General features: G+C 67.1%; 1 protein-coding gene across 8 annotated transcripts; it reads right to left on the bottom strand.

Annotated features, from left to right (window-relative positions):
• Positions 1–212: 212 nt before the first annotated feature.
• Positions 213–15,740, bottom strand: FGFR3 (fibroblast growth factor receptor 3). 8 transcript variants are annotated; one of them, XM_032633172.1, is made up of 18 exons: positions 15,606–15,740; positions 15,026–15,236; positions 9,391–9,657; positions 9,196–9,249; positions 7,438–7,610; positions 7,231–7,354; positions 6,964–7,154; positions 5,989–6,139; positions 4,572–4,762; positions 4,082–4,230; positions 3,618–3,739; positions 3,431–3,541; positions 3,167–3,357; positions 2,962–3,084; positions 2,680–2,750; positions 2,330–2,467; positions 2,068–2,173; positions 213–1,954 (listed from the first exon to the last, which is right to left on the bottom strand). In XM_032633172.1, exons 2-18 carry the CDS (start codon positions 15,135–15,137, stop codon positions 1,808–1,810), a joined length of 2,421 nt encoding a protein of 806 aa, XP_032489063.1. In that variant the 5' UTR covers positions 15,138–15,236; positions 15,606–15,740; the 3' UTR covers positions 213–1,807. The 8 variants fall into 8 exon arrangements, with proteins under 8 accessions (XP_032489063.1, XP_032489069.1, XP_032489064.1 ...); XM_032633178.1 differs by lacking the exon at positions 5,989–6,139 and adding an exon at positions 5,208–5,352 and having other exon boundaries at positions 1,728–1,954; positions 4,082–4,227; XM_032633173.1 differs by having other exon boundaries at positions 1,808–1,954; positions 4,082–4,227.
• Positions 15,741–19,781: the final 4,041 nt, after the last annotated feature.

Below are 19,781 nucleotides of genomic sequence, written 5' to 3'. Positions count from 1 at the left end.
CATCGTCTCTGAGCCAAAGACCTGGGCTGGAAAGCCTTGGAGAGCGCAAGACCCAGGCATCCAGTCTAGTCTGGGGTCCCCACCCCTGCAGCTGTTGCTCCAGCAGCAACTAGTGACCCCTCCCTCCTAGGGGGACAGATGACAGGACTTGTCCCAGGTGGGCAGTGAGTACCCGGGAGCTGCCCGGGACTCCAGGACAGGAGACAAGAAAGCATGGATCTGAACCAGTTGTCTGTTTATTTCTTGGAAAGCACGTCTGCTGGTTTGGGCCAACACCTTTGGCCCCCAGAAGGCTGGGGGCCCTGAGAACCGAGACCACCCCGAGCCCGCTGACAAGCAGAGAACAGCCGCCCAAACTCAGGGCCATTAACAGTACAAAAAGTAACAAAACTGCATTTGTGGCTTTCTCTCCCAAGCTTTGAAAGGTAGCGGTCCGGGCTACAAAAGTCTAGAAGCGTTGCGTAAGAAGTGTTAAATCTACAGCAAATACCTCTTGTAAAAACTCAATAAATTATATATATAGATATATATAAACTTGTAACATCTAATAACATCTGAACCTGCATGCAGGGCTGCCCCCTCCACCCCGAAACTGCCTCCCCGCCTGGAACACATGGCAATTAGAAGAACCTGTATGAAAATACCAGCTTGCTTTGAAGTCTAAAAAAATAAATCTCCTAAAGAAAAATCCTATAGAAATCTACTTCTCCTGCAAAAGAAGACCAAAGGAAATAAAATATCCCCTCAGAATCATCTCAAACTATTAACGACCCTTTAGGATATCAGGGGGCTGGCTCTGGCCTTGGGGTGTGGGCTGGACACACCCTCAGCAATGCCCCTAAACAAAGCATAAACCATCTCACTGTTAATAAGTTAAAACTTAAGCCTCTGCCGTGCAGCTGGCTGAATGCTAGGAGCCTGGGGAGTGACGGGGACACAGGCTCTGGGGGTCGATAAATAGCTTTACAAACATACAGGTCCAGGAACAATTTTTAAAACAAAACTGCGGTGCCAGAAGAGCCCCTCCAACCTCTGCTGGTTTTTGCGTCTCAACAGCGAGCCCCCAGGGCGCCTCCCTCGACTAGGGCACCCCGGCCCCTGCACCCTCAGGGCCCCGTGCCTCAGTTGTACCAGCCTTCCTTCTTCCATATAGATATTTATATATATATGTATGTGTATATCATATACACGCATCTATTTATATAAATGTACACTCATTTCTGGAATAAACCTTTCGGATAGAAGTTAAAGGCTCCCGCCTTCAGGTACCCGTAATTTCAGTCTCTGAGGGTCAAGGTGGGAAGTGGGGAGGCCTGGAGGTGGGGAGCCGCTAACACTCACCCCAGGCGCAAGGTGCCACTTGGGTAGGAGGTGCGCCACACGGGGGCTTCCCTGTAGGCTCAGCTTGGGCACTTGGAGGGGGGGCCTCAGCCCACTCTGGACACTGGAGCCCGGCCCGCCCCGATGCTCCCTGTGGGGTGGCAGCAGGGGTCAGGGGAGCCTGGGGAGGGGCCCGGCTCCTTGCCCTGAGAGCCCCACGGGAGGAGCCCCTTACATTCTACGTCCGGTCCACCGGTGCTGCCGGCCCAGGTGGCCAGGAGGTCACCGTACAGCAGGGCGGGCACACCGGGGACCCCAGAGCACACACGAGTGCACACATGTGGAAGTTGTCTGTCCATCTGTCCACCAGTTCCAGGTCTTGAGCCCAGGCCGGCGAGACCCGTTGGTCACGGCACACCAGCGGCAGCACGGCGGGCTGGGGTCCGCTCTCACGTTGATGGGGGCTTGGCCCGCAGGCCGCGGCCCTTCACGTCCGCGAGCCCCCGCTGCCTGGTGGGGCCGGGGGCAGCAGGTCATGGGCGAACACGGAGTCGTCCCCTGAGGAGCCGGAGCTGGGGGTGTCCTGGCCGCCCGGCGAGTACTGCTCGAAGGGCACCGACAAGTCGAGGTACTCCTGCGAGCGGGCCGGGGTGGGGGCGCGGTCAGTGCTACACCACCTCCAACGCCCGAGCCGCTCAGGCCCGGGGCGGGGGGTGGGCGGGGGGCGGCGGTGGGGCCCGCACTCACGTCGGTGGATGTAACGGTGAGCACACGGTCCAGGTCTTCCACCAGCTGCTTGAAGGTGGGCCTCTGGGAGGGCACGGCGTGCCAGCACTCGCGCATGATCATGTACCTGGGGGCAGCACTCGGGTGGGCCCTGCCCTGCGCCCGCACACCGCGCCCGTCCCCCTCCCTTGGGAACAGCCTCGAGGCCGGCCCTCCCCCTGCCCGGGGGCGGGGCTCAGTGGGGCCCAGCGGGGTCCCGAGGTGACAGGCAGGGCGCGCTCACAGATCGTGCGTGCAGTTGGCCGGCTTGTCCATGCGGTGGCCTTCCTTCAGCAGCTTGAAGAGCTCCTCCACGGGGATGCCGGGGTACGGCGAGCCCCCCAGCGTGAAGATCTCCCAGAGTAGGACACCGAAGGACCAGCTGTGGGCGGCGGGGGGCGCGGCACCGTCAGCCCACCCTGCCGCCCGCGGTCCCCCGTGCCTGCGGAAGCCACAGGACAGGCCCCAGTGGGGCGCAGGGGGCTACCGATGGTGCCCGGCTCTGCCCCACAGCTCCCCGGCCCCTGCCCTGGTGTGGCCTGTGCCCCGCCCGGCTCCCCACCCCACCCCCGCCCGGGTCGGGGGGCCACGTACACGTCACTCTGGTGGGTGTAGACGCGGTCAAACAAGGCCTCGGGCGCCATCCACTTCACGGGCAGGCGGCCCTGGGAGGAGGAACGGGGTTTGCTGACCGCCAGGCGCCCTCCCGGCTTGAGCCCCCACCCCCCCCAGGCCGGGCTCACATTGGCTCCCGGCTTGAGCCCCCACCCCCCCAGGCTGGGCTCACATTGGCTCCCGGCTTGAGCCCCCACCCCCCCAGGCCGGGCTCACATTGGCTCCCGGCTTGAGCCCCCCACCCCCCCAGGCCGGGCTCACATTGGTGGTCTTCTTGTAGTAGTCGAGATTGTGCACGTCGCGGGCCAGGCCAAAGTCCGCGATCTTCATCACGTTGTCCTCGGTCACCAGCACATTGCGGGCGGCCAGGTCCCTGTGGATGCACTGGGCACAGGACGGCGGTTGAGGCGGTCGCCACCGGCTGCTCCCTCCGCCCCCCGCCCGGCCCGGCCCCGCCGGCGCTCACCTTCTGCGAGGCGAGGTACTCCATGCCCCGCGCCACCTGGTAGGCGCAGGAAACCAGGTCCTTGAAGGTGAGCTGCTCCTCGGGCAGCCGGCAAGTGTCGAAGGAGTAGTCCGTGCCCGGGGGCCGCCGCGCCCGCAGGTACTCCCGCAGGTTGCCCTTGGCCGCGTACTCCACCAGCACGTACAGGGGCCCTGCGAGCACCGGGGTCTCAGAGCGGGCTGCACCTGGGGGCCGCCCGCCGCCCGCCGCGGGCCCAGCACCCACCGCCCTGCGTGCAGGCGCCCAGCAGGTTGATGATGTTCTTGTGCTTCCCGATCATTTTCATCATCTCCATCTCGGACACCAGGTCCGACAGGTCCTTATCTGTGGCGTCATCTGCGCGGGGAGGGGGTCTGTCAGGCTGGGCCGCCCCAGCCTTGTCCAGGCTCCCCTCGCCACGCCCCTCCCTCACCTTTCAGCATCTTCACCGCCACCGTGACGGGCTTGGCAGCCCGGTCCTTGTTGATGCCGATGGCCTCCGCCATGACCACCTGGCCGAAGCAGCCCTCCCCGAGAGGCTTGCCCAGAGTCAGCCTGGCGGCAAAAGCAGAGAAGCGATGAGCACGCCCGCCCGCTCGAGGCACTGTCCTAGGCAGCCTGAGGTGCAGTGCCACCGCCTCCAGGAAGCCCACCACCCTCGCCCCGGCGACCGTGCTCATGCTGGAGGACCTTGACCCCGGCCTCTGGGCCGATGAGAGCACTTCCTGGGGCGGGTCCTCCCCGCCACGCCCCAGCCCCATCTCCGGCAGTGGCCTACCTGATTCCCATCTGAATGCAGCCAGGTCTGAGTGGGGCCCCTCCCCACCACTGGCCCCCACCGTGTGTGCGCCTCCCGCCCCCCCGGGCCAGGGCCCCAGGCCTTCGCACACCACTGACCGGGCCCGGGACAGCTCCCACTTGGGGTCGGCGGGCAGCTCGAGCTCAGAGACGTTGGCCAGCGCGGGGCCCTCCCCCGAGGACAGCCGGGCGATCCGCACCAGCGGCGTGTTGGAGCTCATGGACGAGCTGGACTCCAAGGACACCTGCTTGGGTCAGCAGGGGCAGGTTGGTGCTGCGGGGCCGCACGACCGGGGCGCAGGGGCGAGGGTGCGGCCCCCTCGGACCGTAGGCCGAGGCCGGGCCTGGGATGGCTGCCTGACTCCTGCACAGCACTGAGCGAAGACTTCTAAAATGTCCTGTGCCCAGAGTGACCCGGCTCTGTGCGGTGACCACAGAGACCAGTGAGGGCTCGGCACCCCCCACAGCAGAGGGGCTGTCCCCCGGCAGGCCCCGGGCCTTGACACTAGGAAGGGGACTGAGCGTGGGAGCCCAGGAGGCCGGGGCAGGGGCACGGGCGGCTCGGAACCTGGTATCTACTTTCTGTTACCTGTCGCTTGAGCGGGAAGCGGGAGACCTTGTGCACGGCGGGCGAGCCCAGGCCCTTCTTGGGGGGGCTGCGCAGGCGGCAGAGGGCCACAGCGGCCACCACCAGGATGAAGAGAAGGAAGCCCACCCCGTAGCTGAGGACACCTGCGTACACACTGCCAGCCTCACCAGCCTCCACCAGCTCCTCCTCAGCTGCAAAGACACGGGCGTTGGGGGCCTGGCCCAGCCTCTCAGGAGCCCCCGCGGGCCACCCTGGGCCGGGCCGGGGGCTCAGCTCCCCTGGTGCGAGTGCTGAGGCCTGAAGGGCCTACTCGTTGAAGGTCCAGCAGCCAGAAATACCTGGGCCAGGAGGGGCAGACCCAGGACAGAAAGAGCCCAGCGGAGCCAGCGGCACCCTCACCCGCCACCCGGGAGACACCAAAGCCATCGCATCGGCTGCTGGGGACCCCGTGGGGATGGGGCGCTCGAGGGAGGCCCTCTGGGCCAAGACAGGGCCGTGTGGGCTCTGTCCCCATACCGGGCACAGGGCCTGGCTCGGGGGCTCTGCAGTCCCCTGCCTGTTCCCGATGGCGTTGGCGTGTCCCGAGCTGCAGCCCCGAGAGGACAGGCGCAGAGCGAGTGCAGCAGGAGCTGGTACCTGGCAGCACCACCAGCCACGCAGAGTGATGGGAAAACCCGATAGAATTGCCCGCCAGACACGTGTACTCCCCCGCGTCCTCAAAGGTGACATTGTGCAAGGACAGAACCTCTAGCTCCTTGTCGGTGGTGTTAGCGCCCGCCGTCTACAAAGAAAGAACAGAGCGCGATAGGAGAGCGCCAGCACCTCCCGCGGGCACCACAGCCAGAGTCCACGCGGCGACGATCCAGCCAGGCTGCAAGGAAAACGCCGCCACCACCACCACGGCCACGGCCATGGCGGCCGGGGGCCCCCTGCCTCGTGCGTCCACACCGAGCCCGAAGCCAGTCCCTCCACCGGCAAGTCCTCTGTCCCAGGTGAGCCAGGCGTGCGACCAGCAGCACAGCAGGAGGGGTTAGCGCGCACCAGGAGGGGCAGGCGGGCGGGCAGGCGACACGGAGACGGGCAGGAAGTGAGCCGCAGTGGGAGCAGGGGCCAGAGAGAGGGATGGAGGGAGAGCGCGAGAGCCAGAGCAGCGGAAGACGGACTCCGGCCCGGCCTCGGGGCTGAGGTCCTCTGGGCGGGGGGGGGGGGGGTGCAGGCGGGTCAGCACAGGCCACGGGGGCTCAAAGCAGGCCGTCACGGCGGAGGCCAGAGAGGCGGCGGCGCAGATGTGGCCACGCCAGGAGCAGAGTGTGAGCCGGGGACGGGGCACGAGCGGCGGGGCGTGCGGGTGGGCGCAGGGCCAGGGCGTCGGAGCTGGAGCTCGGCGTGCCAGGCAGGCGTGGGACAGAGTTGTTACCTGCTTGGGGCCCGTGAACACGCAGCCAAAAGGCCTTCTCAGCCACGCCTATGAAATTGGAGGCTCGACAGAGGTACTCGCCCCCGTCGCGCTCGGACACATTGGCCAGGCGGAGGCGCGCGTCGGCCTCCACACTCTCACTGATCCACGACTGCAGGGACAAGAGACCCGGCTCAGGCGCGGAAGCCCCGCCGGGCATGGAAGTGGCCGCGCAGGAGCGGGCCTGTCTAGACCCCAGGCTCTGAGGCTCTGAGACCCCCAAGGAATGGATGGGCAGACTAGGCTGTGCCAGCTAGGAAGGCTGCCTGGAGGCGGCTTGCAGGCACCTCACAGCGGCGGCTGTCGTCTCGGCAGATGCGCCTTCCCCTCATCCACCCCAACAGCCCGGAGCGCAGCCCTGGCTGGTGGCGCTCAGAGAGGCCCTCCCAGGGCACTGGAGCTGCCCACCGCGGGGGCCCCGGCTGCCACACGGCTGGGCCGAGAGCACCCGGGTACCGCCCCGCGGCTAGTCTGGACCCCTGCTCCCACCCCGCAGGCCCATCTCGTTTCTAAACAGATGTTTCTCTTTGGGCTGCAAGTGTCGCGATCACCCCAACTCGGGGGTCCCCCACCGCCGGGGCCGTGGGAACAAAGCTCAGGTGGTCCTGCCCTGAGGGCCCAGCGAGGTGGGCGGGTGGCCGTCTGAAGGCAGACAAGGGCGCAAGGACACAGGGCTCACTGTAGGTCCTGGCGTGCCGGGCCGGGCTCCATCTCCCGAGCCGACCCCCCGCTGCTTCTCCCCGCAGGTCCAAAGCCTGTGCCCCGCGACCCCCGTCCTTTAAACACGACAGGCCTCCTGCCTGGGATGCCCTCCCTGTCCCCGGCGAAGGGGGCCCCCGCGGGGCCGGGCCTGACGGCTCACCTGCAAGGAGCACCCCCCCCCCCCCCCGCCCCAGCCCGCCTGCCCCACCCAGCCAGCGGCGCGGCGGGGCCCACCTTGAGCACCGTGACATAGGGCGTGCCGTCGGGCCCCACTTTGCTGCCGTTCACCTCCACGTGCTTGAGCCACTGGATGTGGGGCTGCGCGTCGCTGTACACCTTGCAGTGGAATTCCACGTCGCTGCCCAGCACCGCCGTCTGGTTAGCGGGCAGCCCCGCCTGCAGGATGGGCCGGTGCGGGGAGCGCTCTGCGGGACAGGGGGCGCTCAGAGGCTGCCTGACCCGCGTCCGCTTGCCGCCCACACCCGCCAGCCCGGGCCTCACCCAGCACGTCCAGAGTGTACGTCTGCCGGATGCTGCCGAACTTGTTCTCCACGACGCACGTGTAGTTGCCGCGGTCCGAAGGCACCACGCTCTCCATGACCAGGCTCCACTGCTGGTGCCGTAGCTGCAGGGGGACACGGGTGAGCGGACGGCGGGCTGTGCCCTGCTGGCCGGCGCCGAGGCCCCAGCGCCCCCCGCCGGGCCCACCTTGATGCCCCCGATGCGGTGCTCGCCTCGGAACTCCTTGCCGTTCTTCAGCCAGGAGATGGACGGGGTGGGGTTGCCGGCGGCTGGGCAGCGGAAGCGAACCGTGTTGGCCGCCGGCACGGCCAGCAGCTTCTTGTCCATCCGCTCGGGCCGCGTCCAGTAAGGGGCCCCTGCTGGCAGAGGGGCACGGGAAGGCTGTGACCAGGGTGGGAGTAGAGGCCTGCCTGCCCCGCGCCAGCCTCAGTCTCCCCTCCTGTGTAGGAAAGGTCAGCCTTTCGAAGACCCCTGCCTGGGCTGGACGAGCCTTCGGTGGCCTCAGTGCCACCTCCCGGCATTCAAAAGCCAGGTCCCCTCCCTTCCCGTCCACTTCCCTCAAGCGCCTCCTCCAGCCGAGAGGACCCCGGGCGCCACACTACGGCCCAGGAGCCTTCACGACACAAAGGTGTCCTCCCAGGGGAGCACCCACCCACCCAGGCAGGCCCACCAGAGGGGAGACGCAGCCCGCAGAGGGACCAGGTCACGCCGGGCTAGGAAGCCCGGCTGGATGCACGGGCAGGGCCAGGCCTTGGGAGCTTACCAGGAGGCAAGACCCAGCCACCCGCAAAACCCGGAGCCTTGAGACCGGCCAGGAGCCACTCTCCACACCATGGGCACCAGGTGGGGACGCGGTGAAAGGGTGTCTGGGAGGCCCTGCTCCCCCATCCTGTTTTCCAGGACCATCCCACCCCCACCCTCACAGCCCAACTGGCTTTTCTCCCTTGGGGTTGGGGTGAGGCTGCATTCCCACCACGGGGAGGCTGGGTGGGTGTCCCCAGGAGGGAGGGAGCCCTTCCCCGCGACCCTGCTGCCATCCGTGCAGCCACCTCCGAGAGGGTGCTGAAGCCCGGGTGGGGAGCAGTGTGGGCAGGCGCCGGGGGGAGGCGCCTCCAGAGCTCCGGGGGCCAGTGTCAGAGACCCCAGGGTGGCCCAGGGAGCCCGGCAGGGAGGGGCTGTTCCCTGGGACTGGAGACCGCGATGCCTTCAGGAAGGCAGCTCTGCCAGCAACCCTGCTGAGTGGCCCCTGAGCCCACTCAGGAAGAAGAACGCCAACCCCCTGCCTGGGACAGCCAGAGTGAGCGGGACACACAGGGGACAGGCGGGAGGCGGCGGGGCGCCCGCCAGGGCCCTCACCCCCGTCCCACATCTCGGGGCATCTCAAACTCAGCTCCTCCAAAACCAGACGCCACCTCCCTGAACCGGCCCCCGCCCGCTGGGCAAAGCCCATGCTGCTCACTGTTCCAGGCGCTGTCACCCTCAGCCTGTCACCGGAAAGCACCGCCGCAGCCCCTTCACAGCGAATGTGCCGGGACCTGCTGTCCCTGCTGCTCAGCGCCACGCCCCTCTCCCACCCGCACTGCCTCAGTCGCCCCCCACCGGCCCTAACCCCTCTGTCCGCTGCCGCCTGCCCTGTCTCAGTCACACGTGGGACGGGCCACCTCGCCCACAGGCCTCACTGCCCCAGCCCCGGCCACACCGGCCCCCCGGCTGCTCCTGGAGCCCCGGTCCCCGGTCCCCTCCCCACAGCACGGTGCCCCATCCCACCCGTCACCTGCCACCCGGAGCCCAGAGCTGGGCACGCATCGCCGCCACCCCACGCTAAGGGGCCCCCACGGAGGTGGCCCCCAGACCTCGGTCTCTCCCCTGGCTGGTGAGCAGGGCCCCAGTGGCAGGTCGGTCCCCAGCCCTGGGCAGCCCTGCGCGCCTGGAACCCGGGCTCACCTGTGTCTTCAGCCTCGTCTTCCCCATCTTCATCGTCTCCTGAGGACGGAGCATCTGTAGCGCAGGCGAGAGGGAAATATGGGAGGTGGCCCTGCGAGCAGGCAGGGGGCCCTCGCTCCGACGCCTCCCGGGGGCCTCCCCTCCCCCAAGACCACCAGGACCCTCGGGAGCGTCGTGGGCCCCAGCGGGCCCTACCTGTCACGCGCACGGCGAAGTGGCACAGGACACTCTGCGTGAGGCGCTGGCGGCAGCTGTAGGCCCCGGCGTCCTCGTGGGAGGCGTTGAGCACCTGCAGCCGCTGCGGCCCCACCAGGATGCGGTCTGAGGGCGCCAGCCCCACGCCGTCCTTCACCCAGACCGTGGGCCCTGAGGGCGCCCCCGCGGGCCAGTGGCAGCTCAGCTCCACGGTGTCCCCGCTGCCGAAGACCAGCTCCTGCTGGCCAGGCTCAGGGCCCGGGACCTCTGCGGGCAAGATGGGGGCCCATGAGGCAGGCGCCCCCCAAACCAGGGGCGCCGGGGGCTCCGCACCCCGCACTGTGGCACCGCACGCGCCAGGGGCCATCTGGGGCCTGTGGGGGCTGAGGTGGGCCCAGGAGACGGAAGAGCCTGTGGTCCTGCCGACTGTCCCACAGGGCCGGGGCACGGGCACTGTTCATAGTGCCACCAGGTCTCCGTCCCGAGGACGACCCTGCTGTGGTAGCGCTTATGTAGAGGACACGTGAGGAAGCGGGAGGGGCCGCCCCAGTCCAGCACTGTCTGTAGACCCGGAACACTCCAGTTTCCGAGTGTCCAATTTTCCTTTGATTCTTTTCAGTGATTTAGAAATGCAGCATCCGCTCCGACCTCACGGGCAGCAGCGAAGCAGGAGGTGGGCGTGCTGTGCTTGGCCGACCTCAGCTAAAACAGAGGCTCGGAGGTGGGGACGAGCGGGGTAGTGACAAGACAATTCATCCCAGGAGGGGATTCCCACCTGGGGCCCCCCACCCCTCATCTTGGCTTCAAAACCAGTTCGGGACCTGCCCAGCCCCAGAAGGGAGCGCCGCAGTCAGACAACACCCCCAAGCCTTCCACAAGAGCCCCAAGCTGACGCTGGCAAGGCCAGCCCAGAGTGGAGGCTCTCAGGGGCATGGACGGCCTAAGCCCCGACTCCGACTACACCTCCGCAGTAAATCAGAGAGAACACATACCCAGAAGGAGACTAGAAATACACAGACACGGTACCAGTTGTGGCCAGTGGGGCCTCACAGGCCAGTGGGGTGAGGGGACTTAGGACCCCTCATCTTACAGATGAGGACACAGGCGAGGGGAGGAAGACTGCAGACTCGGCTGGCGGCGAGGCCAGAGCAGGCACCGCCAGGCCGGGCTGAGGAGGCCCAGCCCACCTCTCCCCGCAGGTGCCGAGAAGTCGGGGTGGAGGGTCCTTGCCGAGGGCGGATGTCCACTGTGGCCCCTGCGCCCCTCCCCTGACCAGTGGCTGCCCAGATCCCAAGGGGCCAACAAGGCCTGGGACCCAGGGGCTGACCAGCCCCCCCAAGTCTCCCTGCCAGAGCTGGACAATGCACGGCGCAGGCAGGCAGCCTGGGCTTTGGGCCCGGGACAGGGGTGGGTGGTCCCACCACGCAGACCCAGCTGGGTTGGTCACACCGTTACTTGTCATTCTGCCGACGCACGGCCTAGATTTGAGGGCCCAGCTGCCCGTTCTGGCCACGCCAGTCCCTGGCTCCTCTGACGGGCCCCATTCTGCCCCCCACCTCAGGAGGTTCCACAAGCTCGGCGCCCACCAGGAGGGTCCCTGAAGTGCCCATGGGGTCTGCATTCCCAGGGTCCCCACAGTCAGGGGGCTCCTGGCCTGACTTTCAGACCCCCAGTCCCGGCCACGGTGTTATGTGGGGACCACCCAGTGCCAGGAGCCGGCTGAGGCCCCCCAGAAGGCCGAGAACAGGCTGGCTGTGGCTGCCTCAGCCCCAGGCCCTGGCCCAAGGGCAACAGTGGTTGGTTCCGGTTTGGTCTGGGTGGCAAAGGCAGGTCAAGCCATCCGCACAAGTATTCACTTCAACCTGGTCCAGCAGGGGGCTGGGAGGACCCAGCACTCCGCCGAGGGCCAGCCCCGGACCTGCCCAGGACCCTGCCCCACTAGGTGGCCGTAGAGGCCAGGGACCTCCGGACCAGGGCCGGGACGGCAGGAGCACCTCCACTTCCTGCAGATCCAATCCACTCTGCACCACAGAGGACCCGGGGGAGACCAGGCAACGCCAAGGGGGGGCGGCGTCAGGCGGGGGGACAGAGTGACGGGCAGGGCCCGAGGGGGCACTCTGCCTAGGGGCGGTGAGGGCACATGCTGTGGGCTCCTCAGCTCCCACCACAATGGCCTCAGGAAGGAGGCTTTCTTGATCAACAAAAGGGGGCCCGTCCACACCCACACAGGCACTGGCGCCACACACGTCGGAAGACAAATGTCCTCTGTGCCACGGTGGGTGCCCACGTGCCATGCGGGGGTGGGCAGAGGTGGAATGTCCGCCCCCGTGGGTCCCACAGCACCTGTTCCAGCCTGCACCCCCGCCAAAGGCCTGAGCTCGGTGAGGGGGCCGCCAAGGGGTACTGTGTCCTGGAGGGGCCAAGCCGGGCCTTCGGGTGCGTCTCCCAGGCCCAGAATCCTCCTGAATCTGCCACTCACGGGCCCCGTGACTCAGTTTCCCCCACTGGCAGGCCAAGGGGGCCACCACAAGCAGTTAAAGCACTGGAGCTGGTGAAAATAGGGGGCGCGAGACCCCCCTGCCCCAGGGCTACACCCCAAGATTGATGTCCACCAGGCCGCAGCCGGAGTGGAGCCAGCCTGCTCCGGAGGGCCGCGACCCCTGCTGGGGGAACTCGCTCCCGGTTTGGGGTCACTAGTTGAGACCCGCTCAATGCATGTGGGGTGTGCAGGGGTCGGGCCACCCTCCACGAGAGGGGCCTGGAGGAGACCCCAGGGAACAAGCATCAAATCCAGACCCGATTCAGAGGAGGCGTCTGGACCTGACGACAGAGGAAGAGCAAAGCCCTCTGGCTCTGGATGTGGGTGAAGGTCTCTGATGCCAGGTACATGCTTTAAATGGCCGGGAGGTGCGCCCCAAAGGGACTGTGAAGTCATGGCCTTCCTGCCTCCCCAGTCCCCTCCCCACCCGGAAACAATATGAAAAGTTTCGTAACAAAGTGAGAAAAAGAAAGGGGTGGGATCCGGAGGCCTGGCGGGCTAATGAGGGCTTACAGGATTATGCAGCCTAATCCTCCAGCAGCCCTTCCGTTATCCTGCACGAGCGAGGAAACTGAGGCTGCAGGAAAGCAACCAGAACCAGGCTGGGCAGCCAGCAGCCTCAGGCCCAGCAGGGCCTGGGGTCAGGGAGCCCCCCGGTCCCCCAGCCTGAAGAGGCTCCTCACCGTTCATTCACTTGTAAATCACTCAGGCCGGCCTGGCCACCCGCTCCCCCAAACCGGTACCTGGGCAGACGCCCCGCCTACCTCCTCAAGGAGACCCCTAGTTCCTCTCTAGGTTCAACTGTAAAATGGGGCGCACCAGGCCCCAGATAGGGCCCCAGGTGGGACTTGAGGGCCTGGGGGGGTGGGGGCACCCTTGGCTCAGTGCAGGGGCTCAGAGGCCAGAGGTCCAGCCTCAGGCTCAGCGCAGGTTAATGAACCACCCAGAGGCCCGCGGGGCTCAAAGTCCAGCCCTGAGGAGGAGCAGGTGGGGGAGGGTGCCGCCAGCGCCTTCCTGGGAAGTGCCCTCACCGCCCCGCCAGGCCCCTCCTGGCCGGGTGGGCCCCCAACAACCTTCCTGCCTGGCGGGCCCCCCCCCCCCCCCCCCCCCCCGGCCAGTGGCTTCGTGCGGAGATGGAGGCCGCCCTGGCGGGGCCTGGGGTGGCCAGGGCAGTCCAGCGGCGGACACCTTCCCCAGTGTCCGTGACCCCTGCCAGCTCCGGCTCCGTAATTTATGGTCCCCGGGAAAGTGCCAGGCTGGGACCTTTGTAAATTTCACGAGGCCTTTGTATTTTTACTGCCTGGCCCGTGGCCCAGCTCCTTCAGGAACCGGATTAGGTTTATTGACCTATCAACTCACTACCTGTTTCACCAACTTTACTGCGGGGACAGGGGCCCCGGTGAGCGGGCACCCCAGCCCCTGGGGGGGTCCTCAGAACGCTCTCCCCCAGGCGCGCATCTGGTGGGGGCGCTGCCAGTTCCCCGAGGCGGGGAAGGAGGGGGCCACTGCCCCACCTCCGCGCCGCAGGGGGTCCGGGAGGTCTGGAGCTCCGCCCACCGCCCCCTCCCCCGGGGCTAGTTGACATTCCCCGGCCGTAGGGAGTAATATCTTTATCTGAATGCAAATGCTAATTCGGGGCTCCCCCCGCGGCCGCCTATTCTGCGCCCCTGGAAGCGGGGGCCGCCCTAGCAAGCGCTAAAAGCGCGCCCTGACCTCCCGACGGCCTCTGTCACGCCGCTGAATGACACGCACATTCAAGCGCCGAGCCCACTTTCATTCATAAAAAAATGACATTGTTCCGAGAGGCCGCAGCCGCCGCCGGAGGAAGGGGCGCGGGGGACGCAGGGAGGGGCGGGCCGCCATCTGCCTCCGTCCAGCCCGCGGCCGCCGCCTCCCTGGCACTGCGCGCCCGCAGCCGCTCGACTCACACCTCCCCGCGAGGCCCGGCCGCCATCAATGCGCGGTCTGTGGCCGCGCCGAGGTACAAAGGAGCGGCTGTTCGGGTCTCGCCCGGGTGGGGCGTGAGCTCACCGGGCGAAGGCCTTCCTCCACGCCGCCGCCGGGCTGGGGACAGCGGTGCGCGCAGCCCCCTCGCCCGCGCCGGTCCTCGCCAGCGCCCCGGAGTTGGCGGTCTCCAGGGGGCGGGCTCCCTACGGCCTCCCCTCTCTGCCCGGCCGCCGCCGGGGGCCTGGCAGCGCGTGTGCGGGGCGTGGGCACCCGGAGCGCTCGGCCGGGCGCAGCGTGGGTCAGCGCGCGCTGCACCTCGAGGGCCTTGTGCGTGTGCGGGTCAGGGCCCGGTGCGAAGACGCGCTCCCGCCCCGCCCCTGCCCAGGCTCTACGGGCCCTCCTCGCAGACCCTCGACGTCCCGCTGGACCTTGACCGCCAGCGGGGTTCCGCGGCTCCACATCGCTCGGACATCCGCCCTCTCACCTCCCGGCCCCCGCCTGGCGTTCGCTGCACACCCCTGGGGGCAGTCATCTTAACTCACAGGGCATGAGAGCTGGGTGGGGGGAAACGGAGGCACTAGGTGTCACCTGGTCATGCAGGCCACTGAGGGGCTGGGGCCCGGCCCCGGGCTGACGCACTCTCATACCCTCCCTCCAAAGTCCAACCTCTCGCTTTGGCTGAAGCTGGCCACGAACTGGGGCCCGAAGGGGGCTGGGGGAGAGGCACCAACAGCAGAAAGTGTCCGTCAGTGCAGAACCCGCGGAACAATAGGAATCGTGGAAACGCAGTCCCCGAGCCCTCCCCGACAGCGCCCAGAAACAGGCTGCGCCCCACTGGGGAACCGCTGGGGGCGGGGGTTGCGGACGCCACCGCGGTGCCCGGCTCGCCGCCGCAGCCTCGCACTTGGGTGGCAGCCCTGCGGCTCCAGGCGCCCCACAAACTGCCGCGCCAGCTCTGGCCCCGATCCCCGGGGAGGGAGGGCGGCAGAAACCCGGACGCTGGCCCCGCTATGCCAGCCCAGAGCAAGCCCTGGGGCCCATTCAGATCTCCGGCGCCCCACACCCACCCAGGCGCCCGTTCCCCGGCCCCGACGCTTCTGCCTGCCGGGGCCCAGTGCCCTCCCCAGCACCCGTCGGGTCCTTCCGTACCTGCTGCTCTCCGCACGACGCGCTGCTCCATGCCCGGGGACCCGGAGACAGCGCCGGTCATCACGACTGCCACGGCCACAAAGAACGCGAGGGCGCAAGCCGGAGCGCCCATAGCTGGGGCGGGTGTTACGACGTCCTCAGGCGGCGCGCGCCAGCATGCTGCCCCCCATGGCCCGGTTCTGGCACCGGCGGGAGGGCGCCACTCGGGAGTCTGTTGGAGGAGGCAGGCAACTCGTTACTCGGGCGCGCAGGGGCGGAGGCGGCGGTGGCAGGGCTCCTGCGCCCCGGCCCCTCCGATCCCCGTCCGCCCCGCCCGCCGCCGCCGCCCAGGGCTCCCGGGCCGCCTGGCGCCGGCCGCCGCCTCCCCGCCGCGGTCCCTCCCTCCCCCTTCCCTCCCTGGCTGCTGCAGAGCCCTCCCAGGGCGGCGGCGGCGGCGGCTGCAAACTTTCCAGAGCTGGAAGCCCGCGCCCCGGCCGGGCCCCGCCGCAGAGACCGCTCGGGATCCGAGCCCGCCGCGCGCTCTGGACCTGCCGCGCGCCCGCCTGGTCCCCTCGCGCCCGCCGGGTCCCCACGCACCGACCTGGCAGCAGCGGGCGCCCGACTCACTGAGCGCGGCTCTGGCTCGCGCTCGCTGCCCGCCGGCCCAGCGCCTGCGCCCCGTCCCACCGGCCGTCGGCTCGGCGGTGCGTCCGTGCGCCCGGCCGAGCTGGACCGCGCGGCGCCAGCTGCCCGCGCCGCCGCCGCCGCTGCCGCCGCCGCCGCCGCCGCCGCCGCCGCCGCCGCCGCGCACTGAGCCCGGGCTGCCCGGCGCGCGGCAGCCAGTGGGGGCCGGCCTGCGCCCGCCCCGCCCCGCCCCGGCCACGCCCGCTCTGGCCCGCTCGGGCGCGGGGACACGCCCCTCCCCGGGGGCGGTCCGGAGGCGGGGCCGCGGCTTGCCTCGCCTCTGCCCGCGGAGGGGATTAGAGGGGGCGGGGCGGGGCGGGGGCGCCCGGCGGTCTCGGAGGGCGTGGGAGCCCGGCTCCGCGGCGAGGCCCCCAGTCGCACCGCTGGGCCCTGCGCTGAGGGCGGCCCCGCGCGGGGCGGGCGCACAGAGAGCCCGAGCGCAGGCTTCTATTTGCACAGCGCGCAGTCCCGGTTAGCACCCGGCCGCCCACCAGTGGCTCAGGCCCCGGAAGGCTGGGAGGGAGGGGGCGGTGTAGAGAGGGGTGGTCTCTGTGGGTGAAACGTGTCAGGGAGGCTTCACAGAGAAGGAGCTGCACAGGCTGAGCCCGGAGGCGTGAGCAGCACAGAAAGCCTGGGGGCGAAGGACACTTCTGCCTGCCCGTCTGGGGTTGAAACGCTAGGGGACTCCGGAAGCTGCGGGCTCGCCCCTGCGTTTATTAAGCGATTGTTGCACACGCTTTATTAAGCGACTGGAGCTCAGCTGCGTGAGTGCCTCGCCAGAGAGGCTCACTTACCCCCACTACCCCAGGAGGAAGAAGTTTGGAGATGGGGTACTCGCCAGGCATCAGAATGGAGAGCAGCGCTGGGGGGCCCTGGGTGGGGGAATGCCAACCCTAGGGCTCGGAGGAAGGCCGAGGGGGGAGCTGGTGGCAGAGCCTGAGCTGCCAGGGATGTGCGGGGTCCTGGGGCGCTGCAGGGCAGGAGGACCCAGTGTGGCTGTGGCTTCTGTGTCCCCCTTCACAAGGAAGAGAGCTCTTCTCTCACTTTCAGGCAAGCCCAGGGGGGCGGGGACCTGCAGCAGCCAGACAGGAGAGAGGGTGACCTGGCTTGGCTCTGTGCTGCCCCAGCCAACTGCCTCTGGCCCACCTGGCTTGTGGCTTCTTGGACTCAGTTTGCTCATCAGGGAAATGGACAATGAGAGCCCCTGTGTGAACTGCTGCTCCTGCCATCCCACAGCTCCGGGTGCAGCCTGGAGACACCCCAGCCTCTGAGGCTAGACCTCAGGACCCTGGAAGGTCCCACTCCTCTGTGCCCACCCGACAGATGAGCGCCTCTGCTGTATGCTGCCCTCGTTGCCTGCTCTGGTCACACCCATGTCCCCCAGACTGGCCAGGGGCATCATCAGCTTCTGTGTGGGTCTGGCCAATGGGCAGCACGAGAGGGAGACGGGCACTTCCACTGTTCCTGAAGGGTGGGTGTGAGCCCCCCTCTTCCTCCAGTGACAGGCCTCGGTTGACCCCTGGGTACTAGACACCCTGGATTCCTTTCCTAGGGCTGCTGTCGCAAATTTCCACAAACTAGTTGCCTGAAATTTAGTCTTTCCCCGTTCTGAGGCCAGCAGTCTGAAATCAGGGTGGGGCCATTCCTCCCACCTGCTTCCCGCCCCCCCCACCCCCCCCCACCCCCCCCCCCCCCCGCCCCACCCCAGGCTCTAGGGGAGGATCCTTCCCGCCTCTTCCTGCCTCTTGTGGTTCTTGGATCCCTTGGCTTGTGGCTGCATCACTCAGATCTCTGCCCCCATGGTCACATGGCTTCTCTTCTGTTTTATAATGACACTTGTCATCCATGTAGGGCCACCCAGATGATCCAAGCTGATCTCCTGATCTCAAGAGCTTAACATAATGACCACAAAAGACTCTTTTTCCAAATAAGGTCACATTCCCAGGTTCCGGGGGTCAGGACATGGATCTCCCTTTCGGAGGCCCCCATCCTGCCCTTCATACACCCCACAGTGGCTGGTTTCTTTGGTGCCGCCCACAGTTTGAAGTGGTCCCTTCACTACGGCCTGTTTCCAGTGGCACTGTCTGGTGGCATTTAGGTCAAAGTTCAGGAGCATTTGCACGGCTTTAGGCTGCTGACTGCCCGGTTGCTTCCAGAGGGTCTGAGCACTGCCTCTTGCGAACCCCGGAGGAGTCGCTGCCCATTTTGTCCCACCCTCGCCACCGGGGGGAGGGAATTGCTTGAAGGCGGTTTTATTATTCTTGACAAAATAATTTTATTGTTCACAATTATTGTTTCCAAGTCAGCCCGTTCAGCTGCAGCCAGTTGTTCCGCAGGGCCTTCCCCAGACGCGGGGCGGGCGAAGCCGCCGCTAAAGGAGCCGTTAGTAGCCACTGTTTCATCATGGCCCTCTTGACAGAGCACTTCCCCCAAGACCCTTCTGGAATGGCCTGGCTCAGTCCTCCTGGCACCCCGGTGCGGTAGGCACTCCTCGGGCCCACTGGAGCCCGAGGTGTGGTGTTGACACGCCCCCCACTCCCCCGCGAAGTCCCCACCCCATCTCCCAAGGACCGCAGCGCGGGGAGCGGAGGTGAGGCTGAGGGCGAGGCAAGAGTGGGGGTCTGACGGGCAGCCCAGCCCAGCCCAGCCTGGTCGGTGAGTCAGAGCTGGGCGGCCCGGCTTGTTGGGGCTTGTGGTGGTGAGCGGGCTGCTCTGTGCCCTGGGCGCTGGGATCACAGCAGGCTGTCAGCAGCCACCCCTGCATCTGCCCTTCCTTACCTCCCCTTCCAGGCCTGGGCTGACGCTGGGATCACGGCAGTGGTGCACTCAGCAATGGGGATGTTCCTGGTGTGGACTGGAGTCTCCACCCCGCCTGCCATTCTCAGCGCTCCTGGCAGGCCGCGGTCGCCACGGTACCCGATAGGTGCCCATCGAGGCCGGAGCCAGGCCTGGGAACCGGGGCAGGGGGAGCCCTGGCCAGAGCTTCCTGCTGAGCCCCCCTCAGGGACTCAGGATGGAGTGCCTGGCCCAGGGAGGGGCTGCTGGTGGGAGCTTCTCTCGGCCCTGCCACAAGGCTCAGTGCAGGGATGGGGGAGACTCAGGCCCCAAGGGGGCTTCAGGTCTCCTGTGCCCAGTCCACTTCTCCAGGAGGCTCTTGGGACCCCCAGTGGGGGGCTGCTTGGTCTTCCTGGAGCTCCCCACTACTGTCAGGGTCCAGGGGTTGGGCCCCAGGGACCAGGACAGGTCACCAAGGGATGGAGGAAGAGGACCCCCGGCTGAACTGGGCTGAGCTGGCGGCCCCCTCCCCCCAAAGAAGAATAAGCAGATTTGAGAGACACCATGGCTGTTGTGGATTGTGGGTAATTTCTGCTTTTTAGATCCATTCTCAGAAAATCTGAGGAGGATTAAAAGAAAAAGCACAATTGATCTGCTCATTGTAACAGAAATTTTAAAGAACATGGAGAAGAGAAAATATTCCAAGGTCCATTGGCCAACACTAACTGCTGTACAAGATCCTTAATTTTAGCTCTGAGCTTCCCAGCAGGCTGAGCAAAAAGGGCAAGACCATGAATCATGTGCGGTCGGGAGCCTGTCTTCTCAGATGTGCTCTGACAGCCCCAGTCCAAACGTTCTGGCCTTTTTGCCCTTTGGTTCACTCAGATTGCTAGACCTCAAATCCTGACTTTAGGTTTGGAAAATGTGGTTGCTCCCAGATGAGCAAAAAAAGGAGACCAGTGCTGTCTGTAGACACAGGAGAGTGGTGGTATGGGGGAGGTGGGGATGAAAGCTCAGGCTTCTCCTGGGCACCACCCCAGGCTGGGAGCAGGGGGCCCACCTCCCGGCCTGGAGCCTGGCACAGAGGGCTGCTCCCCAGTGCAGAAGGGCAGGAGGTGCTGGTGGGGGGAGAGTCTGGGTGGGGAGGGCCAGCCAGGGGGTGGGGGAGGCCCCCAAGGGGGTGGGCCTGGGAATGAGGGCAGTGGAGAGGCGGCCACTGCTGGCCAGGGAGGGGTTAAGGCCTCTACAGCTCCCGGGGCTGGCGGGGGCCAGGCCGGTAGCCGCTGAGCAGCTCAGAAATCTATTTTCCTAAGCACTT

This window comes from Phocoena sinus, chromosome 5, assembly GCF_008692025.1.
Source record: "Phocoena sinus isolate mPhoSin1 chromosome 5, mPhoSin1.pri, whole genome shotgun sequence".
In the NCBI taxonomy this organism is placed as follows: Eukaryota; Metazoa; Chordata; class Mammalia; order Artiodactyla; family Phocoenidae; genus Phocoena; species Phocoena sinus.
This window is presented reverse-complemented; position numbering and strand designations above follow the sequence as displayed.